The sequence below is a fragment of the Lepidochelys kempii genome, chromosome 7 (assembly GCF_965140285.1).
Source record: "Lepidochelys kempii isolate rLepKem1 chromosome 7, rLepKem1.hap1, whole genome shotgun sequence".
NCBI classification, from domain to species: Eukaryota; Metazoa; Chordata; order Testudines; family Cheloniidae; genus Lepidochelys; species Lepidochelys kempii.
The window spans coordinates 36,405,798-36,429,822 of record NC_136386.1 but is presented as its reverse complement, the minus strand read 5'-3'; the positions used below and the strand labels follow the sequence as shown (position 1 = coordinate 36,429,822).

The 24,025-nt window shown below is 40.9% G+C and overlaps 1 protein-coding gene across 9 annotated transcripts in view; it reads right to left on the bottom strand.

The window, feature by feature from the left end:
• Positions 1-24,025, bottom strand: part of IQSEC1 (IQ motif and Sec7 domain ArfGEF 1) — a 723,214-nt gene that overhangs the window by 515,214 nt on the left and 183,975 nt on the right. For all 9 annotated transcript variants that reach the window (XM_073352194.2, XM_073352208.2, XM_073352210.2 and 6 more), the window contains exon 2: positions 12,690-12,719. In XM_073352194.2, the coding sequence (XP_073208295.1) occupies positions 12,690-12,719 (30 nt within the window). The remainder of the gene's footprint in view (positions 1-12,689; positions 12,720-24,025) is intronic.

The window sequence follows — 24,025 nt, the reverse complement described above, 5'->3', positions numbered from 1 at the left end:
TCTGAAAATAGCACCCTTTTAAATTGTCTCAAGTTGGTCACTCAAAAAATTACAGCACTTAACACCACTAGACACTCTTGAAAATCTTGTTTACAGTTAGTTTCATTCTCTAGTTCTCTTTTCCAAGTGATTAAAAACAGCACTGATGCTGCTGTATTTTGGTTTCCAGCACTGTGAAGGAATGCTATTTTAAGACCATCTGCAACTGAGTGAATTTTGAGTTTTTTGCATGCATTCCATTTTAAAAGTTCAGGGAAAGATAATGGAAGCAAACTCCCATTAAGTGAGATTGGATGCAAACTCTGAAACCCATCACATTTACACAGCTCACGTCCTGACTCCCATTCCACTTCTACAACACACAAAAATCACCAAATTCTGCTTTCTGTACCACTAGTGTAAGACTGGAGCATCTCTACTGTTGTCAAGGAAAGTACAATATTAAATGAGGATGTGATGAATTGGGGCTATGTCTGTGCAGCTTATGAATTCTAGCTGATATTGTGAAGTTGTATTATGAAAAAATGCTGAATCATGAGTTTTTTATATGTATGTGGATCCACCATTGTGACAGGTCCTTAGCAGATACACACCAAACAAGGCCAATGGAAAATATCTAAGGTTAATGGGGGTACTTGGAGCACACGAAGGTTATGCTAAAAAAGCAGCTGCATCCTTAGAGATCCAGTTTTGGCTTATCTCCCTTGCATATAAATACATACACCAGTCCAAGACTGAGCTAATAAATAAATGGCTAATTTGTTTTGATAGGCTCCAAGAACAACTGGAGAAAACATTTAGTTACAGTTATGTATTAATAGGAGCTTAATCTAATTTTAAAATGTTAATAGGAAGAGATGTGTGTTTCTAATTAGGAGATTCACAGGGAAAACATTACTCACCTTTTAAGAATGCTTATTAGCTAATATGTTGGCATCTTCATACTCCAGCACTTCTATAAGTAATTACATATACTTAAAGATAATACACACACACACCATTGCATCTAATTATCAAACTCCAAATTTAACGTGATTAAAGATGCACGTATTATGTAGTGTCCCTGCATGTATCTTATATATTTTCCCACAAAGTGAAAGCTTCATTAAAAGCCAAGAAACAATGTGATTCTACTGAATAGGGCATTGGGGTGAGAGGCAGGTGACAAGATTTCTAGGCTTGTCTCTGACACATTTGTTTGTCTCTAAGGTGCCACAAGTACTCCTTTTCTTTTTGAGAATACAGACTAACATGGCTGCTACTCTGAAACCAGACCTTTTCTGTTACTTTAGGTGAGTCGCTTTCACTTCTCTGCACCTCTGTTCCCTATTCCCGGTGTCAGTCTTGTTTATTTTCACTAAGTTCTTCAGGTCAGGGACTTGTCTCTAACTAGTGTTTGTACAGAACCCAGCCAGATAGGGCCCTGATATCAGTTGGGGCCCCAAAGTGCTACTGTGATAACATATAATAATATTAAGGGGAACACTTACCCACACAAACCCTGACAAGCAAGGAAATGCCCCATTAAGGCTTCCTCCTGAAATAAACTGTAACTAACACATCACATTTACCACTTTTCCTGACAGACGGCGGGTCTAAATAAGTTCCTGAGACTTCCAATACATACAGTATCACAATTCGCACACCACATTTTTCATGATCTAATGCAAAATCTTAATTACGACCTCACTAACTTATATGGTCTATCTGTGTTCGATATCCCTGTGCTCGTGAACTGTGTAACTGGGAAGGATGAGGGTAGAGTTATGCTTTTAGGGTTTATTGCTAGTTTATTTATAATTTTTCCTTCCTTAGAAGCCACAAAGTTAGACATCCGGGGAATAATTCTAATTATACGTATTCCTGCTTAATACGGATGTAAATAAGATAAGCATCAGGCCCATGATAACCGAGGTACAGGTGGAAGGATACAAATAATTGTCTCACCACATTTTTGTCACTTCCTTAACATATTTGTGAAACACTTTCGTGTTAACTACCTGGCATATACAGAACACCTAACGGTGTGGTATAAAGGTTAGGTCAGCTCTTGTTTGGGATGACCTAATTTGTGGTTTCATCTCCTCTAAGTAATGTGACCATTCTGAACTCCAGGTATTAAAACCTTTACTCCATACTGTCATGTATTTTTGTATGCCATGTATGTATATGCAGTACACACATTAAATACATTTGCGAATTGCACAATACAATGTGTCTTCAATTTATACTGCTTTTTAAAAACTACATTCACAACCTTATTTCCTGAAGCAACCCATTTCCTCTCCTCCCCACCACCTCATGTCAACCCAGAGCTTATTTCGTGATGACATTGAAAAAACAAACTTATTTGGTTCTAATATAGAGTTTGTTAATTATAAAATGCACTGCTGAAGTTTTGACAACATTGTAAAATGAATGTATTGCACTACCATACATAAAGTTTAGTCTAATGATATTATATGTATTTTATTGCTTTAAAAAGATATAAGCAATTTCATAAAGATCTAAAATATTTTTAAAATAAAATACCTATTCTGTCCATTTTATCTCCATTAACAATAAAAGTGCCAAGGAAATTAATATGAAGCAACTCAGCATGTTCTCCTAACTATTGTAAAGTAGAAGGGTCAACCTGACCTTTTCAATGTTGGTGCTTAAGAGTCTATTTAGAAAAGTAATAGTTTTTGATTAATACTAAGTGATAATTTTGTTAATTTTTTAGGGTTACCATAAATACCATATGAAAAGTCTGTATGTCACAATTAAAGTAGCCAGAGAAGGTCCCTGTCACATGCAGTCAGTGAATCAGAGAGATGACACAGTAACTGAACATTCATGTGACTCACCCCTAAACTATGACATTGAAGTTGTGGCTCTGTATACCTTTATTTTACTCAGAATTGATTTGCAAGCAGACACTGAGTTTTAATAAACTCCTTCTAAATAAATCAATCAATAAAAGTAAAATAACTGTGCAGAGCTGCTTTGTTTCTTGTTAGATGTTTCTTCGGCTCAGATCTGAAACTCCTTCTCAGGGCCCAATTCTTACCAGCCCCTCCCCACTACCTTTGCCCTCCTGTGCAGGAACAGGCCTGAATCTCAATGGGGACTATTCTCCCTGCTCCTTCCTAGCACTCAGTGGTGTCAGATACCTGAAAGGGGACAAAAGGGCTGGGGGGTAAGGTCCCAGTCATCCTCTCCCTTCATGTGGGCCAGTACAGCAAGGACCCCATGAGGTTGCTGCAGTGGATGTTCTGAAGGGCACTGCTGGCAACACCCATGAGGTGAGTGCCTGAAGAACTGGGTTATAGAATCAGACTGTCTCAATCTCTCCTGTCAGAGCTGTTCCATGCTGTATACATAAACTAAATATTTATTGGGCCAAAGAGAAAGAGGCTGATGGGAACCTGGTTCTCAAAAATGTTTCACTGAAAACGTTTTGACCAGGTCTACTGCACTGGCTATGTTACTACACCAGCGGCTATGTGGAAGGATGGCTTTGAGTGGGTACACCAGCTCTGCACCACCCTGCAGTTCCCTGAGGGTGGGAAAAAGTATTGTGCCCTCTTTACAGCCCCTCTGCATTGCTGCACTGGAACAGAGAGGATGAGGATTTGGCCCTGTGACTCGCAACATGTGTCTACACTGTAGTGATGGGGGTGTGATTGCAGCTGGCATAGACGTACCCAAGAGAGCTTTAATCTAGCTACATCAAGTACGAGAGTGGTGAAACTGTGGTAGCATGGGCTTCAGTGCAGTCTGTATAAGCCTGCCTGGACCCACCCAGGTGGCTAGCCCAGCATGAAGCCCAGGCAGCCATGGCTTCATTTCACCAATTCCTGAGCTCACTCGATTAAAGCTAGCTCTGGTATGTCTATACAAACCACACTCTATGACTGCAGTGTAGCCACACACTGCGGGGGGAGTACACATGACTCCCCAAAGTGAAATTTAAGGTAGATAACAGTGCTGCTAGTGAATTCTTTTACAGTCTTGCTTGACAGAAAGACTCACACTGATTGAAAACGACAAGTATGTAAGTCTCCTCTTTTGAAATTCCCACACCATACACATTCTTGAGTTCTTTGTCTTTTTGTTGCCTGTCAGAGCTATTAAAGATTCAGCTATGTAATCCAGAGGTAAGAAAAAGATTTTTTTCATTCTGAGGTGTTGCTTCATGCTATTCTTACAAGCTTTGAAGTATGCAGTGTTGTTGTACCTGTGTCGGTCCCAGGATACTAGAGAAAAAACATGAGTGAGGTAATATATTTTATTGGATTAACTTCTGTTGGGGAGAGAGACAAGTTTTCAAGCCACACAGAGCTTTTTTTCGGGTCTGGGAAAGGTACTCAGAGTGTCACAGCTAAATACTAGATCAAACATAGCTTAGCATACATAGCACATATTCTAAGGAACTGTGGTCTTGACATCTTGTATTTATCTCAGGTTTCAGAGTAACAGCCGTGTTAGTCTGTATTCACAAAAAGAAAAGGAGTACTTGTGGCACCTTAGAGACTAACCAATTTATTTGAGCATAAGCTTTCGTGAGCTACAGCTCACTTCATCGGATGCATACTGTGGAGACTGCAGAAGACATTATCTGTGACACTTGGAATACCATGATGGAACAGATAATTTAGCATAGGTAGTTAGCACATGTATTTAGCTGTGACACTTTGAGTACCAAATAAATTGGTTAGTCTCTAAGGTGCCACAAGTACTCCTTTTCTTTTTGTGAATACAGACTAACATGGCTGCTACTCTGAAACTTTTCCCAAACCTGAGAAAGACCTTTATGTGGCTTGAAAGCTTGCCTCTCTCGCCAACAGAAGTTGGCCCAATAAAGAAATATTACCTCACCCACCATGTGTCTCTAAGCTTTGAAGTGATGGTTTATACTACTTTTTTCATAGTAAATATTCTGAGCTCTGTCACATTGTATTAAAATGACTCATAAAATAAATTGCATTTTCTACTCACAGCTGTATGAAAAAAGGCACAGCTAATTAAAAGGACGGACCTATTTAATAGATCCATGTATACATGTTTATGACTTGGGGAAAGTAAATTTTCAAACTATCTATTTTAATGGCTTTCGTTAATTTAAATATCTAGATCATATTTACTGTAATAACACAATATAAATATTGAAAACAGTGTGAACCCCAATAACCTCAAACCAATATTATTATAATATTGTTACATTTCAATATAACAAAAATGTATTGTAATGAAGTTCAGTTTCCAGAAGTGTTCTTTCAAGTTATGGGCAATCTTTATTGATCTGGAAGAACACACAGACAAAGAAAACCACCATTGAAGTGAAGGTACTAGTCACATTAATCCTACTAAAATGAGTGAGGACTGTAAGATCACAGCCTTTCTGACTTTTTTTTTTTTTAAGTAAAATCAGAGTAAATGTTACTAATGAAATAAAGTCCTGTATTGGCCAGGGCCTGATGACTTTTTAGGCCACTGTTTTTTTCCATATGCACCATCATGCGATCAGCTGATGTACACTGTCATGCACTTCCTTTGATGTGCCTGCTTGGAGCGTGAAGAGCAGGTATCTTCAGAGGGACCCTGAACATCAAATTCCTCTATCTAGCTGTGTGAACTTCTGACCATCAAATTCAAGCAACTCAACAAAAGTGCCCTATTCGGATGTAACAATCGTATGCATAGGTGCTGACTCTGTGGGTGCTCCGGGGCTGGAGCACCCACGGGAAAAAAAATGGTGGGTGCTAAGCACCCACTGGCAGCCCCCCCACCAGAACCTCCCCCTTCCCCAAGTGTGTTCTGCCTGCTGGTAGGCCCCCACCAATTAGCGCCTCCCCCTCCCTCCCAGCTCCTACTACGGATCAACTGTATCATTGTGTCAGGAGGCACTGGGGGAGAGGGAGGAGGAGAAAGGGAGCAGTGTGCTTGGGGGAGGGGCAGAACTGGGTGGGGAAGGAGCATGAAGGGGCAGGGCTGGGGCCTTGGGGGAAGGGGTGGAGTGGGGGCGGGGCGGGGCCTGCAGGGAGCCAGGGGGAGCACCCCCCCGGCAGATTAGAAACTTGGCGCCTATCATAGAATCATAGAATCATAGAAGGTTAGGGTTGGAAGGGACCTCAGGAGGTCATCTAGTCCAACCCCCTGCTTGAAGCAGGCCCAATCCCCAATTTTTGCCCCAGATCCCTAAATGGCCCCCTCAAGGATTGAACTCAAGGATTGAACTCACAACCCTGGGTTTAGCAGGCCAATGCTCAAACCACTGAGCTATCCCTCCCCCCCAATGATCTTATGTGATATACCATTTCATATGCAAAACATAGGTAAGTACTTCAAAACCAAATATTTAAGAAAGACCATCTATCAAGGGGAAACTCTTTAGTATTTATACTGCAGCTCAATACATCCATGTGTAACCCACAAACCTCCTGGGTCTGGTGTTCTGTCCCATCTACTTGCACCGAGACCACTTAGAGAGTTTGCTCTACAGCCTTAGCTAACAGGCAGTTGGCTTTTAGCTCACGCAGTAAAGGCTCATGCACTAAGCTCCAGAGGTCTCAGGTTTGATCCCCCCCGACGACCGGAGTCTGTTGGTCTTACTCATCCACAGAGACTGGCACAAATGCTCTGGTGTCATCTGAATGTGAACTGAAATTGGTTGTGTGGGGATTCTTTGGTTCTTTCTAAAGATGACCCATCTACCTTTTTAAAAAGGGTTTGTTTTTCCAACAAGAATTATGAAAAACATAGTGCCCAAAGGTAAATTCAGTTAGGTAAAATACATTGTCTACATTTCAGAATTTCTTGGGGGTGGGGTGGGGGAGACCTACAATAAAGAAAAAAAAATTATATTTACAGTAGGCCTAGGATTCTAAATCAAATATGCTCTAAAACTCAATATGACAGCAAACTTACCACATTTTACAAAACATATTTAACGTTCTACACGGTATTGTTCGTCAAGTAATTTTATTGATTCAATGGCAGGACTAGCAAGTTTTACTTGTTTTAGAAGGTAAACACTCTCTTATTAAAGATGAGAAGTTACCTTCAGTAATTTTCCACCTGGAGATCATTTATTTAATTTTAGGCACAAAATGTGCTGTCAGAGCATTCAAAGTGTATTGTTAGCAGCAGCAGCTGCAGCATTCATTTCACAAAAGTAATCAAAATACTTCTGGTAAATGGACAACTTGCAACTGGTTTTGCAGTATTTAACATAGCCATGTGTTTAGAGCAGTGTTTTCAAAACTTGGGATGCCGCTTGTTCAGGGAAATCCCCTGGCAGGCCCAGCCGGTTTGTTTACCTGCCGTGTCCGCAGGTTTGGCCGATCGCGGCTCCCACTGGCCGCGGTTTGCCGCTCCAGGCCAATGGGGGCTGCAGGAAGGGAGGCCGGTACGTCCCTCGGCCCGCACCACTTCCCGCAGCCCCCACTGGCCTGCAGCGGTGAACCATGGCCAGTTGGAGCCGCGATCAGCCTAACCTGCAGACACGGCAGGTAAACAAGCCGGCCCAGCCCGCCAGGGGCTTTCCCTGAACAAGTGGCATCCCAAGTTTGGGAAACACTGGTTTAGAACCATGTTTACATCCAGTGTGTTTGCTCAGTTCCTGCAATGGCTTTAACTCACCTTTACATACCCTGCATTCCCAGAATAGATGGCGGCATGACTGGCCCTGAGTGTAAACTAGATCAGACTTGGATTAAGCTCTAGTATAAACAAGACACTGGTAGCCAATAGTTTTGGTGGATTTCAATATCTTGTCTAGATTTAGATTGAGCTGGGTTGGAGAATAGTAGTTAAATGCCAGAAGCTTCCAGCATCTTGTTTATAGTACATCTCCAAGGGTGGTGGGAATTTTAGAAGAAAATTTAGAGGATCCTTTTTATTTGCCTTCTGTTTTTGTTTGAGGTTGCAGAATTCACATTTTCAAGCTTTTCTCCACAATCATGGCAGCTAGAAACTTGTTACTTTTAAAGCTGAGATTCTGATGTATTCACATGACTCCAGGAGCTGGGTCCTTAACAAAAACACCACATACCATGAGACTTTTCTCCTCCCACCCTCTATCTGTTCTGTCCTATTTTGACTGTAAGCAGTTTGGGACACAGACCAGCTCTCACTAGGTGTTTGTACAACTACTAGTAAAAAGGGGTCCCAATCTCAGCTCGGCCTCCAGGAAAGACCATAATACAAATAATAAACATATTGTAAGTTAGACACAGACTACTGTATTGTATGTACTCATTTCCTTCCCAAAAAGGAAATAATCTATTCTTTGAGTCCAAATCTTACCAAGCATTTGAATTTCATAACACTGCATTTAAGTCAACTATTCCATTAATATTATTATTTTATTTCTTAACAAAATGGAGAAAGTTCCTGATACTATTGCAAAAATACAGCCATTTGTAGCTTTGTTGTAACTGTCCAGAATCCTTTCTTAGCCCATTTATACAGAAGGGGAAGGAAAATTCTGTACTGGTAAACAAGAAAGAACCTGCTAGTATTAAATTTTATATGGTAGATTAACAACACTGGTACTAATGTATTAAACTTGCACTTGAGCCAACTAAATTAATCTATCTTTCTGTTAATATAAGGAACTAAGAGTCACAGGAGTTAATTAGCCCACACTCCACTACGCCTCAGCTCTGACCTACGTTGAGCACATTTACAAGAGGGAGAGAAGCCCACTCCCCTACTACTCGCAATTTCCACGTCCATTTGCTGAGACTGCAAACATAAGAGCTAATTATGGTACTGGTTGCTATAACTTGGACAATAGTCCAAAAGGAAGTCAATTAAGACTCCTTCTGCATATATTAGGCCACTAAACAGCAGGGGATGCTAATGCCTTTTGATGACCTAGGGGTAAGCAGCACCATGTCTCATTATCAATCCCATTAGTTATCCAATCCTACAAACATCTTATTTTTTTGACTTCTTTGCAAAAACAGTGCTTGTGAAATGGTACATTTATTAGTAGAAATTGCTGTTTTCTTTGTGTACTGTAGCTAGTAAGAGTCTGACATATGTGAATTCCAGCCACTGCTCTCTTTCTTGTTTATTATCTATAAGTGTATCAAACAAACCCTGAATGAAATCCCTTCATAGTATCTGTTATCTGTCCAATAAATATTCACATTGAGCATTTTATTCCTGGATTGCCACCAGACTGCAGCATCTTGCCTCTCTAACCTACTTCATGGATTCTACTGAGAACAATTTGGCAGAAGAAACTGACAAACGCTATGGTCAGCGTATTGATCTGTCCAGCATTTTTACATTCACTGATGTATTCATTTGTGTAGAGAAATGATGATTATTTCTTCTTGTCACAGAACTGAAGTGCTGCTCCCCAAACTGCCTTCATCGCCTCATTTGAGATGATTAAATTGCACCTTGAGCTGTGACTATGAAAGAAGTAATAAAGAAGCAAAACAATACAAGCAACTTGACTACAAGGTCAAGATGTTACCTAGAGAGAAAAGTGGGCCTTTGTGTGGAAAACAACGCAAAGCAAAAGTAGTAAGATCAGAAGGAAAAAAAGCATGAACACAGACAGGTAAAAGGATATAAGGCCATTTTGGATTAAATTCACCCACTCTCTGTAAATCTCAGCATAAGTGGACTGTGTAGGGTATAGAATATACCCCATAGGCTGAAATAGCAAATGCTGCCCCTTTGTCACCCCATGTGCTGGGATTTCTGGTTAGATTAGATTTATGTTAGCTCTGGCCTACTCCTAAATACACCCTTTGTGCTGGTTTATTTTAGATTGGTGTAATACGCTTTACTTGGGGCTGCACCCTGAGATCACTCTGAAACTGAAGCTAGTGCTAGTGCTGAGAAGAATTTCATGCTGAAAGAACATTACACCTATCCTCTGGGAGGAATTCAAGGTGTTGGCGTTTGCCATTAAAGGACTAAATGGTTTGAGATCTGGTTACCTGAAATGATGCTTCTCTCTGCGCTATACTGTCACAGCTTCGTTATGTGAAGATGCTCAGTCTAGACAACCTCTTTGCTATAAGAAGTAGGATGTTGCTGGCGGGGCATTCCCCAGCTTTGCAACTCAGTCCCTTACTCCAGTTCACCAAAGTCTGGATTTATTAGTCTTCCAAGAGTGCTACAGATCCCATCTATTTTCCCAAGCATTAGAGGAAAAGATGTGTGGAGGGCTGAAGAGTTTGGGTTTATTTTATTATCCTTGTTATAGTTGCTGGTGATACTTACTGTCAAGTTCTTTTGGTTTTTGCACTATATAATTCTAACTTATGGGCTTCATACCCAGAGCATGGGGTGGGCCCAGACAAAGCATTTTATAAAGATAAATACATATTTATTTTAAGGTAGCATGGAGGCTAACTGACCTCCACACTGTAGAGGAATCTCTGCTCTATCTGCACCCTCTAGACTACACCCTCTAGACTATCATGGGACTCCCATAGTGTAGAAGAACTTCAGCAGGCCCTCTATGGGTGAATTGCACCTTTAGTAAACACATGCTTGAATGTAGAATAGGTTCTCCATAGTGATTTCATATGAAGATAGCAGATCATCCTTTTCCAGTCACCAAATGCAATAAGAAAATGGCTGCTAGCAGTTAAGTCAAAGAAGGGCAAATCAACAAAATCAAAATGCCAAAGAAGGAAATCATCATGGGCGAGAATCTTATCTCAGTTACATCACGGTAAGTCTCAAGTAACTCTATTGACTTCAGTGGAGTGATTCTCAACCTATGAGATCAGAATATAACCCAATGTGATTTTAGTTACTTTGGGCTTTTCTTTTTAACTTGCTCCCTAAGCAGATCAATATTGCAATGAATAAGAAGAGATTATGGGTAAATGAACTTGCATATTATAAATAATTATTTATCAAAGTGGTCAAACTCCACTGCCTGGCCATTGGACTCAGTGCAATACAAAATTGTCTTACCAACAGATACTGTTGTGTACACAACCTATAATATCTTTGACAACTAAGGGAACCTATAGCAACTCCAGGAAGGAGTTTAAGTTGTGGGGGCCTTTCTACTGCCCCTTCCCAGCATAATAACTAAATAAACAGGCAAAATTCTATGTTCTCTTTTCAGTTTTCACTCAGTCCTTATTTCAGGCAAATTTAAAATGGATTTAAGTGTTTTATTCATTGGGACAAATTCAGTAGATAGCACATTTATAGCATGTGTTTCCAAATGCTTTACCAACAGTAGCTATCTATTCCTTCTTTTATGAATGATCTGAATATACCATACGAAGAATAGTTTCTTCTTCAACTCTAGAAATGTGAGGCCATGCTAATTACTAATTTAAGGCAGTTGTCTATCTGCGTATGTCTCCTTCACTACAATCCTAACTACTGGCCAATTATTCTAATTCTCCTATTGTATGCACAGAACACGCTTTCCGCTTCTCCCACACTCTATTCCACATGCAGGTCAGTTCCACATTGATTTGATATTTATTGGAAAGTGTCCTAATTAAGCAATCAGCTGAAAGGCACAGAAAGCTGGTGCGTGATTCTGAGCAGAGTTTTCACTCATGTTTTAGAAAATCCCTTGATGTCTGATACACAAATATGAAACTGATTAATCTGCAAGTCTGTGAGTTTTTGCAGATATTCCGGACTGGAGCAGCCTAGAGTTGATTTTTTCATGGTAGTGATTTTCTGGCGGCAATAGCTTACAATGCCAGCAAATGGGGAAACATGGTAACCATGAATATAGCAAACTGCAAACTTAGGCAGAGATTTTGTGGCTGCCATTCTCAATCTAGCAATCATGGACCCAAGCCTGCATTGCTTGCGCATCAACACATTTGTTGTAGCTAAAAGGAGTATGAATGCAATTGAAATGCAGAAACAGGCTCCAAGTGTGCAGTTTTTAAAGTTCTGACTGATTTTAAATGCCCATTAAGAGTTCCACAGTTCACAACTATGACAAAGAAGAGAAATATATTTTCAGTGTGTGAGGCAAATCCAAGACAATAATGATAAAATATGTTAAATGCATTAAAGGTCTGATGCCCTAACCATCAAAATCTTCCAATGTCATCAGGATCTCCGTGAAATCAAACTACTTTAAAGAAAATCTAAGGAGTTTCTCTTCCTTGTTACGTAAAAGAAACAGGATTGTACAAAGACAACCAAACATGAGAGCAGAGGGACATTTTGTATTGACATGGAATTTGACAGTGGTTACGCCCTAGAACTAAGAGTTGGTGCACTCCTTCGCTAGAGTAGTGGCCAACATGCTACACGGTAAGAAGAAACACTAGAAATGACAATGAAATTATGTTGCCTGGCTGTCCCAGTCTTGGTTTTGCTAAGGTACAGAAAATCCTCTTGTACACAAATCTGAACTAAACCTTCTTGCAGTCTGTTGCAGCTAGACAACAAAGCCAGCAAACATTGTGTTTGTCTGTTTGTTGGTCCTAATTGAAACACAGTGACTATAGCATGCTTTTTTATTTTTGTGTAAAATAGGACCAATTTTAAAATAAAAGTTAAAAAAGATTGTAAAACATTCTCTCTTTTGTTTTGTGCTTTTAAATCAAGCCTTTTTAATGCAAAACACAGTTTACTTGCAGCATTCAGCCAGAAATCAAAGCACATTGTTTCATTAAAATAGCCAGCTCTGTAGGGACTGTGTGACAGAAGGAAGAAATGACAATGTAAACACGTACCTGACGCTTCTTGAGCTTTCACCTTCAGACCTGCAAAGTAACAAAAAGTAGTATTAAGAACACCACCACTTCAGCTCTTTGCATTCATAAAATAAACATACCCTCATTTATGTTTTGCAAATGCCAGAAATACTTACTCATTTTTAATGCTTTCTCTCTTTAAGTTTCATTTTATATCTCCAGTGCTTTTATACTTTCACTACCAATTAGCAATTAAAAAAATTGGTTCTACTTAAAGTAACAAGAAATCATTTAGGAGAAATTAAAAAGAAGATAACAGTTAACAACTCAATAATGAGGACACTTAAATGTTAGCTGTCACACTCTTGAACTTTCATAAAGACCTTTTGTAAATATGCACTATCACAGATTTATGTTCCACATTTGTAAAGTAAAAATGTCAGCCTCTGACATCCCATATTAGCAGCAGATTAGCTTTTACATTCTTTAGTCTTTTTTCAGTCTTCAGTATTAAAAGGTCATGGACAAATACATTTAGTAATCTAATCCCCAGACTTCTCAAATACTGCTCTGCTTCCCAAAGAGCTATGGACTGCAAATACAATCAACCTAAAATATGATTTTTTGAAAATGTATATATTTCTTAAATTGTGGGAAAGTGAAGGAAATATGCTCTTTTGCAGTTATTTAAAGGCTACCATCATATTTTCTCTTCCAAATGAAGAGTAATTTTATGAATCCACAATGATGCAAAACCTACTTTTCCCTCTCATGTTTGCTATTTTTAAATGTGGAGATTGAATAGGATATCATTCAAACTGACAAACTTCACTTCCCTGAAGAAAAATAGAACTGGATATAGTTTTAATATTTCATGAATGAGTGAAGAATCCAGAGCAGAATATATAAAATCATTTGTCTGATTCTGTCAAAAAATGCATTTGGTCTTAGCACTACAGAAGACCTAAAATATTTGCCTCTGTATCCTTGTGAGGTAATGATGACAAACTTACATTTTGATTAATTAATCTGTAGTAGGGCTGTCAAGCGATTAAAAAAGTAATCACAATTAATCGCACTGTTAAACAACAATAGAATACTATTTATTTAATTTTTGGATGTTTTCCACATTTTCAAATATATTGATTTCAATTATAATCACAGAATACAAAGTGTACAATACTCACTTTATATTTATTTTTATTACAAATATTTACACAGTAAAAAACAAAAGAGAGTATTTTTCAATTCACCTAATACAAGTACTGTAGTGCAATCTCTATCGTGAAAGCTGAACTTACAAATGTAGAATTTTGTACAAAAAATAACTGCATTAAAAAATAAAACAATATAAAACTTTAGAGCCTACAAGTTCACTCAATCCTATTTCTTGTTCAGCCAATTGCTCAGACAAAAAAGTTTGTTTATATTTAAGGGAGATAATGCTGCCTGCTTTTTGTTCACAAAGTAACCTGAAAGTGAGAACGGGCGTTCACATGGCACTGTTGTAGCTGATGTTGCAAGATATTTACATGCCAGGTGCACTAAATATTCATATGTCCCTTTATGCTTCAACAACCATTCCAGAGGACTTGCGTCCATGCTGATGATGAGTTCTACTCAATAACAATCCAAAGCAGTGCAGACTGACGCATGTTCATTTTCATCATCTAAGTCAAATACCACCAGCAGAAGGTTGATTTTCTTTTTTGGTGGTTCGGGTTCTGTTGGTTTTGCTCTTTTAAGACTTCTGAAAGCATGCTCCATACCTCGTCCCTCTCAGATTTTGGAAGGCCCTTCAGATTCTTAAACCTTGGGTTGAGAGCTGTAGCTATCTTTAGAAATCTCACATTGGTACCTTCTTTGAGTTTTGTCAGATCTGCAGCGAAAGTGTTCTTAAAATGAACAACGTGCTGGGTCATCTACTATAACATGAAATATATGGCAGAATGGGGGTAAAATAGAGCCGGAAACATACAATTCTCCCCCAGGGAAGGAGTTCAGTCACAAATTTAATTAACACATTATTTTTTTAACGAGCATCATCAACATGGAAGCATGTGCTCTGGAATGGTGGCCAAAACATGAAGGGGCATACAAATGTTTAGCATATCTGGCATGTAAATACCTTGCAATGCCGGCTACAAAAGTCCCATGCGAATGCCTGTTCTCACTTTCTGGTGACATTGTAAATAACAAGAGGACAGCATTATCTCCTGTAAATGTAAACAAACTTGTTTGTCTGAGCGATTGGCTGAATGAGAAGTAGTACTGAATGGACTTGTAGGCTCTAAAGATTTGCATTGTTTTGTTTTTGAGAGCGGTTATGTAACAAAAAAAATCTACATTTCTAAGTTGCACTTTCACGATAAAGAGATTGCACTACAGTACTTGCATGAGATGAATTGAAAGTTATTGTTTCTTTTGTTTTTTTACAGTGCAAATATTTGTAATCAAAATAATAATATAAAGTGAGCAGTGTACAATTTGTATTCTGTGTTGTAATTGAAATCAATGTATTTGAAAATGTAGAAAACCATCCAAAAATATTCAATAAATTTCAACTGGTATTCTATTGTTTAACAGTGTGATTAAAACTGTGATTAATCATGATTAATTTTTTTAATCGTGATTCATTTTTTTTAGTTAATCGCATCAGTTAACTGCGATTAATCGACAGCCCTAATCTGTAGCTGATTTTTTTTTTCTGTAGCCAAAAGGGAGGAACAAAAACCATGTGCCACATCCTTTGTAAGAACCCAAATAAAATGCATGAAAGAAAACTATGACAGCTGTAACCAAACTCTACAGCTTAATTGTTTTGGAATCTTTATTTAGGCCTTTCAATTACCTATAGTAAGAGCTGTGCTGGGGATTACACAAATGAACTATCATTGTGCCAACTTCCCATAAGCATATTAATGCAGTTCTGCACAAAAAGACGATGTTAACTACAGAACACAGAATGAATTTTGGTTACTGCAAGTAAATCTAACAAGGTCATCACCGAATTCTAGATCAAAGTCCCATGTGAAGTAGATATAACTATCATTGTGACTTTGTGCCCCATCTCAAAAAAGATGTATAGGAATTGGAAAAGGTTTGAAAAGGGCAACAAAAATTATTAGGGGTATGGAACAGCTTCCATACGAGGAGAGATTAATAAGACTGGGACTTTTTAGCTTGGAAAAGAGACGGCTAAGGGGGATATGATAGAAGTCTATAAAATCACGCCTGCTGTGGAGAAAGTAAATAAGGAAGTGTTATTTATTCCTTCTCATAACACAAAAACTAGGGGCTGCCAAATTAAATTAATAGGCAGCAGGTTTAAACCAAACAAAAAAGTATTTTTTACACAACTCACAGTCAATCTGTGGAACTCCTTGCCAGAGGATGTTATGAAGGCCAAGACTATAACAGGGTTCAAAAAAGAACTAGATAAGTTCATGGAGGATAGGTCCATCAATGGCTATTAGCTACAATGGATAGTGATGGTGTCCCTAGGCTCTGTTTGCCAGAAGCTGGGAATGGGCAACAGGGATCACTTGATGATTACCCTGTTCTGTTCATTCCCTCTGGGGCACCTGGCATTGGCCACTGTCAGAAGACAGGATGCTGGGCTAGATGGACCTTTGGTCAGATCCAGAATGGCCGTTCTTATGAGTAATGAATTATTGAGGAGTACATATTCTAATTATTACATGATTATAGGCAGAGTTGGTAGTAGAGCCTATAGTCCAGTTTATGTGACACGTTCTATTATAAGACCCTGTTTTCAGTTGTTTATAAGTTTCACCAAATGTTAACTGTTCAAACTGAAATATTCCATGTTGGGTTTCTGCCTAAGGCTAAATTGCTTTTGGAAAGTTTCAGCTAATATGGTTCAGTTGTTTCTGAATACAAAATTAGTCGAAATAACTGTTTTCCCCAAGTTAAAAAATTCTCACAACCATTTAGCTGAGAAGCTCTAGTGACTTCAAATGTTAGAACAAGGGCTTTAAATTTGGAAGGAGGATTGCTGTGCTGTCAGGGATATCCCTTGTGTCATCCCTGTGAAAATATGTCCAAATTTGGCCAAGTTATGAGGCTTTCAAATCTCAGTTGGCACACTTTCAGTAGAGACTTCTTAGACTTTGGCAGCTAAATTCTCTGAAGAGCTGCCCTGTGTATGCTTCAGGCTGGGGCTGCAGGAGAGGCAGAGGGAAAGGGGACAGAAGCCACGGTGTTCAGGGGGTGGAGAGCCACAAAAAGGCAGGAGGCAGAGCATTGGGGTGCAGGCACAGGGAGGAGGAGAGAGGGTGGGGTCAGAGTGGGGGCCCAGAGGCAGAAGGGGTCTGTAGCAAGTAGAGTACACGCCTCTCCAGAATCTGGAATTGAATCCAGGAGTCCTGCATTTCTACATTTCTCTGCTGTCAGCAAATAGTTGTGAAACCCACTTTTAAACAGTGCATCTCATCCTCATCTTGAGCCTGGTCCACAGAAGATAACAGCCTTCTACTGCTACTAGTTATGCTATTAGCTCAAGGATTAGAGGTCTGTGCTATTAATCAAAAGGTCAAAACTCTGATGATGATCCAGGTTTGGGAGTGGGAGGGGTAAGGAATGGGTTGTCAATATGGTTAAAAAAATCAGAATTTCTGGTTCAGTTTTCTTTTTTCTTTTTAAACACACTTGGGAAATTGCACCCCAAATTTTATGTTAAAGGAATGTTAAGGTTGCAAATTCAAGAACTGATGTTAGGAAATTCCAGACTTAAGGTTGTCTGTGCAACTTTCCAGGGAAGGATGTTGGTTATCAAAAACTAACAAACACAAAATATTTCATGCCTCCTGTAAGCATGTGACCTTTTGGATGAAAAGAGGAATGGACTGTATCTAAAACCTGGTTAGAAAAATACATAATCTCCAAGGAGAATATGAAACATTATCCTAAAGGTGAGGAAAAGCTTTGGCTAAGAAAAAGCCAAGAGATTTTTACCACATTGGGAAACAAGTAGCTTTCAAGATTCTGTAACTAAAGTTCAGCACCTTATTGTCAGGATCTTTTTGTAGATATTGTCAGGTGTTGAAGGTCTTTTTGCCTTCTGTTTTCTCTATTATAACTTCCAATAAATGTCACTTTGGCTTTATCTGAGCTGAACCAGATCTAGATGCTCTTTTTTGGGCAGGCAGTGGCTGAGACTTTAAAGAACAGTATTGCTGTCTTTTTACATAGTCTCTTGGCACAAAAGGGATTTGCCAGAAAATGCAAACTGGTCATTGAGAGGGCTGTGATTAGTGCTCTGAATACAGACCAAGAAGTGATCTCCAGATATTGAATAGCTGTAAAAAGAGTAAGATAGCTGAGTGTATTGACAGGCAGCGTCACAAACTTTTCAATGCAAAATTACATAAATTAATGCTCTGGAGAATATTGCTGCCTTAAGCAAAGTAAAGAATGCTACTGCCAGAAATAAAAATGTAGTAAAATCCAAACCACATAATATAATTAAACTATTCCAGGGAGATGTAAATAACACAAAAAAATTGTAAACGGGTACAGTTACCTTCCTGGAAAGTCTGGATAAAATTTCATTGCAATCATCTCCTTTTAAAGATTACTGAAAATATTTCTGGGTGTCCTCATTCTCCAATTAACAAGAGGATGCTATGCTTAGTGGTATCTTTCAGCACTAAAAGGTGGTAGTTTACTGTAGTATTTGGTGTCAGTCACAAGCATAACATCATCTCTTATAAAAGGCATTAGCGAAGAACAATCCTGACCTTTGTGAATGCCTGAGTTCTAAAGTGTCAGTGATATAATGTAGTCTTATTTACGGTATATAAAGTTAATCCTACTGTATACAAAGATAAATTATTTTTTTCACAGAAGGAACATGGAGGGTAGAACAACCCTACATATCTACAAATCAATGGCAGTCAGTTAAATGAATACTGAATTGACCCTTGCCATAGATCAGTTCATATTAATGAAGATGGCATCTGCTTAGCATACATTTATTTGTAACTGAAACATACATTAAATGTTTCAAGTACAAATGAAAACACATAGTGAAGACTTTAGAATGAGTGCACAAAGTAAATTCACTCCTGAAGGGTCTTCTGTATATACTTAAAAAGAGAATGGAAAGACTGATCCCTGCAAACTACCCCCACCCCCCCAAGTGAGTGGCTACCAAAGCCATTTCTGTGCCAGGCCCATTTGAACCCCAAGATGTTAGCACTGCACTCAGTGCTATATGTGGAATGTCATTGAGACTTTTTTGATTGGACATAGGGCAACAATTTTCAAGATTATTGGAATCCTGTGTAGGCTTTTTGAGAATTGTCTGGACTATCCAGAGAGTCAGAGACATGAGTAAGTGTACTGCACTGCAGGGGGCAGGTATGGGGCTGCACACTATCATACCTCTCTCTGTCTTAAAGAAACCCATGGCTGACTGTGCTCAGTTCCAGTGCAATTAACCTGACACCTGTGATCCAGGTTGGAGAATCCAAATGCCTATAATTCCACTGTGCATTAGTGAGCTTGCAAAGCAGGCAGGTGGAGCTAAAAGACCTAGTTTGGAGAGAGAGGCTATATCCTAATGATATTTATCACCAGCAACGCGCACCTTAACATTTAACCCTAATCTGACAAATCCCTTTCACACATACCCAACATAACTCCTTAAAACATACAGACTCTCAGCTGACAAGATTTTTTTTAGGAAAAAAAAGAAATATTTTAGCATTTAAAAAGGTATCAGTACAAGCCTACATTTTCAAACACAACTAGTGATTTTCAAAAGGCGGATGCGCCGCTGATCTGACAAGTAGCCCCCTTTGAGTGTCTCTGAGGTTGGACACCCAAAAATTGAGTCATCCTAAAATCACTGTTGAAAATGTAGACCACCCACTGTGCCAGGCTTTCTTAGTTACCATGAGATGCTTACCATGAATGACATAATGAAACGTTCTCTCTCAATCTGTGTGTATATATATATATATCATGTGAAGCGTAGGTCTGTTCGCAGTTGTGGAAGGGCTTTGAAAGAATATGGCTGAGTTGGAAAAACTGGACCTGAAAGGTAACTGATAAGATAGAAGGAAGAAGAGGCTCCAGTTATGAGGGATAGTAAATAAGAAAGGATTGTGCGTGTTGGACCAGTAATTAACTCAAACCGGCCAAAATCTTTGGTTTCAGCTAAGTTAGCATCAGGCAATAACACCACCTGTTTATTAAAGGGTATAAAAGGGTAAACTCTTGGAAGGGTTATTGCTAATACCTGCCTGACGAAGTTGGAGCCAACCAATATGGGTATGTCTACACTACGAAATTAGGTCAAATTTATAGACGTCGTTTTTTTAGAAATCAGTTTTATATATTCGAGTGTGTGTGTCCCCACAGAAAATGCTCTAAGTGCATTAAGTGCATTAACTCAGTGGAGTGCTTCCACAGTACCGAGGCAAGCATCGACTTTCGGAGTTTTGCACTGTGGGGAGCTATCCCACAGTTCCCGCAGTCTCCGCTGCCCATTGGAATTCTGGGTTGAGATCCCAATGCCTGATGGGGCTAAAACATTGTCACAGGTGGTTCTGGGTACATATCGTCAGGCCCCCGTTCCCTCCCGCCCTCCGTGAAAGCAGCAGTAGACAATCTTTTCGCGCCTTTTTTCTTGAGTTACCTGTGCAGACGCCATACCATGGCAAGTATGGAACCTGCTCAGCTAACCGTCACCGTATGTCTCCTGGGTGCTGGCAGACGTGGTACTGCATTGCTACACAGCAGCAGCAACCCATTGCCTTGTGGTAGCAGATGGTACAATAGGACTGGTAGCCGTCATTGTCATGTCCAAGGTGCTCCTGGCCACATCGGCCAGGAGCGCCTGAGCAGACATGGGTGCAGGGACTACATTAGAAGTGACTTGACCAGGTCATTCTCTTTAGTCCTGCAGTCAGTCCTATTGAGCCATCTTATAGTGAGTAGGCAGGCGATACGGATTGCTAGCAGTCCTATTGTACCATCTTCTGCCAGGCAGGCAAGAGATGAGGATGGCTAACAGTCCTATTGTACCATCTTCTGCTGAGCAGCCATGAGATGTGGATGGCTTGCAGTACTTCTGCACCTTCTACTGCCAGCCAAAGATGTAAAAGATAGATGGAGTGGATCAAAACAAGAAATAGACCAGATTTGTTTTGTACTCATTTGCTTTCACCCCCTCCCCCGCCTAGGGGACTCATTCCTCTAGGTCACACTGCAGTCACTCACAGAGAAGGTGCAGCGAGGTATATCTAGCCATGGATCAATCAGAGGCCAGACCAACCTGCTTGTTCCAATAAGAACAATTACTTAGGTGCACCATTTCTTATTGGAACCCTCCGTGAAGTCCTGCCTGAAATACTCCTTGATATAAAGCCACCCCCTTTGTTGACTTTAATTCCCTGTAAGCCAGCCCTGTAAGCCATGTCGTCAGTCGCCCCTCCCTCCATCAGAGCAACGGCAGACAGTCATTCTGCGCCTTTTTTCTGTGCGGACGCCATACCAAGGCAAGCATGGAGGCCGCTCAGCTCACTTTGGCAATTAGGAGCACATTAAACACCACACGCATTATCCAGCAGTATATGCAGCACCAGAACCTGGCAAAGCGATACCGGGCGAGGAGGCGACATCAGCGCAGTCACGTGAGTGATCAGGACATGGACACAGATTTCTCTGAAAGCATGGGCCCTGCCAATGCATGCATCATGGTGCTAATGGGGCAGGTTCATGCTGTGGAATGCCGATTCTGGGCTCGGGAAACAAGCACAGACTAGTGGGACCGCATAGTGTTACAGGTCTGGGACAATTCCCAGTGGCTGCAAAACTTTCGCATGCGTAAGGGCACTTTCATGGAACTTTGTGACTTACTTTCCCCTGCCCTGAAGCGCATGAATACCAAGATGAGAGCAGCCCTCACAGCTGAGAAGCGAGTGGCAATAGCCCTGTGGAAGCTTGCAATGCCAGACAGCTACCGGTCAGTTGGGAATCAATTTGGAGTGGGCAAATCTACTGTGGGGGCTGCTGTGATGCAAGTAGCCCACGCAATCAAAGATCTGCTGATATCAAGGGTTGTGACCCTGGGAAATGTGCAGGTCATAGTGGATGGCTTTGCTGCAATGGGATTCCCTAACTGTGGTGGGGCCATAGACGGAACCCATATCCCTATCTTGGCACCGGAGCACCAAGCCGGCGAGTACATAAACCACAAGGGGTACTTTTCAATAGTGCTGCAAGCTCTGATGGATCACAAGGGATGTTTCACCAACATCAACGTGGGATGGCCGGGAAAGGTACATGACGCTCGCATCTTCAGGAACTCTGGTCTGTTTCAAAAGCTGCAGGAAGGGACTTTATTCCCAGACCAGAAAATAACTGTTGGGGATGTTGAAATGCCTATAGTTATCCTTGGGGACCCAGCCTACCCCTTAATGCCATGGCTCATGAAGCCATACACAGGCAGCCTGGACAGTAGTCAGGAGCTGTTCAACTACAGGCTGAGCAAGTGCAAAATGGTGGTAGAATGTGCATTTGGACATTTAAAGGCGCGCTGGCGCAGTTTACTGACTCACTTAGACCTCAGCGAAACCAATATTCCCACTGTTATTACTGCTTGCTGTGCGCTCCACAATCTCTATGAGAGTAAGGGGGAGACGTTTATGGCGGGGTGGGAGGTTGAGGCAAATCGCCTGGCTGCTGGCTATGCGCAGCCAGACACCAGGGCGGTTAGAAGAGCATAGGAGGGCGCGGTATGCATCAGAGAAGCTTTGAAAACCAGTTTCATGACTGGCCAGGCTACGGTGTGAAAGTTCTGTTTGTTTCTCCTTGATGAAACCCCCTGCCCCTTGGTTCACTCTACTTCCCTGTAAGCTAACCACCCTCCCCTCCTCCCTTCGATCACTGCTTGCAGAGGCAATAAAGTCATTGTTGCTTCACATTCATGCTTTCTTTATTCATTCATCACACAAATAGGGGGATGACGACCAAGGTAGCCCAGGAGGGGTGATGGAGGAGGGAAGGAAAATGCCACACAGCACTTTAAAAGTTTACAACTTTAAAATTTATTGAATGCCAGCCTTCTGTTTTTTGGGCAATCCTCTGTGGTGGAGTGGCTGGTTGGCCGGAGGCCCCCCCACCGCATTCTTGGGCATCTGGGTGTGGAGGCTATGGAACTTGGGGAGGAGGGTGGTTGGTTACACAGGGACTGTAGTGGCAGTCTGTGCTCCAGCTGCCTTTGCTGCAGCTCAACCATACACTGGAGCATATGGTTCGATCCTCCAGCAGCCTCAGCATTGAATCCTGCCTCCTCTCATCACTCTGCTGCCACATTTGAGCTTCAGCCCTCTCTTCAGCCCGCCACTCACTCTCTTCAGCCCGCCATCTCTCCTCCCGGTCATTTTGTGCTTTCCTGCACTCTGACATTATTTGCCTCCACGCATTTGTCTGTGCTCTGTCAGTGTGGGAGGACAGCATGAGCTCAGAGAACATTTCATCACAAGTGCTTTTTTTTTTTCTTTCTAATCTTCATTAGCCTCTGGGAAGGAGAAGATCCTGTGATCATTGAAACACATGCAGCTGGTGGAGAAAAAAAAAGGGACAGCGGTATTTAAAAAGACACATTTTATAAAACAGTGGCTACACTCTTTCAGGGTAAACCTTGCTGTTAACATTACATACATAGCACATGTGCTTTCGTTACAAGGTCACATTTTGCCTCCCCCCACAGCGTGGCTACCCCCTCAACTCTCCCCGTGGCTAACAGTGGGGAACATTTCTGTTCAGCCACAGGCAAACAGCCCAGCAGGAATGGGCACCTCTGAGTGTCCCCTGAAGAAAAGCACCCTATTTCAACCAGGTGACCATGTATGATATCTCACTCTCCTGAGGATAACACAGAGAGATAAAGAACGGATGTTGTTTGAACGCCAGCAAACATACACTGCAATGCTTTGTTGTACAATGATTCCCGAGTACGTGTTACTGGCCTGGAGTGGTAAAGTGTCCTACCACGGAGGATGCAATAAGGCTGCCCTCCCCAGAAACCTTTTGCAAAGGCTTTGGGAGTACATCCAGGAGAGCCGCGAATGCCAGGGCAAATTAATCCTTTCACATGCTTGCTTTTAAACCATGTATAGTATTTTAAAAGGTACACTCACCAGAGGTCCCTTCTCCACCTGCTGGGTCCAGGCGGCAGCCTTGGGTGGGTTTGGGGGGTACTGGCTCCAGGTCCAGGGTGAGAAACAGTTCCTGGCTGTCGGGAAAACCGGTTTCTCCGCTTGCTTGCTGTGAGCTATCTACAACCTCATCATCATCTTCTTCGTCCCCAAAACTTGCTTCCGTGTTGCCTCCATCTCCAT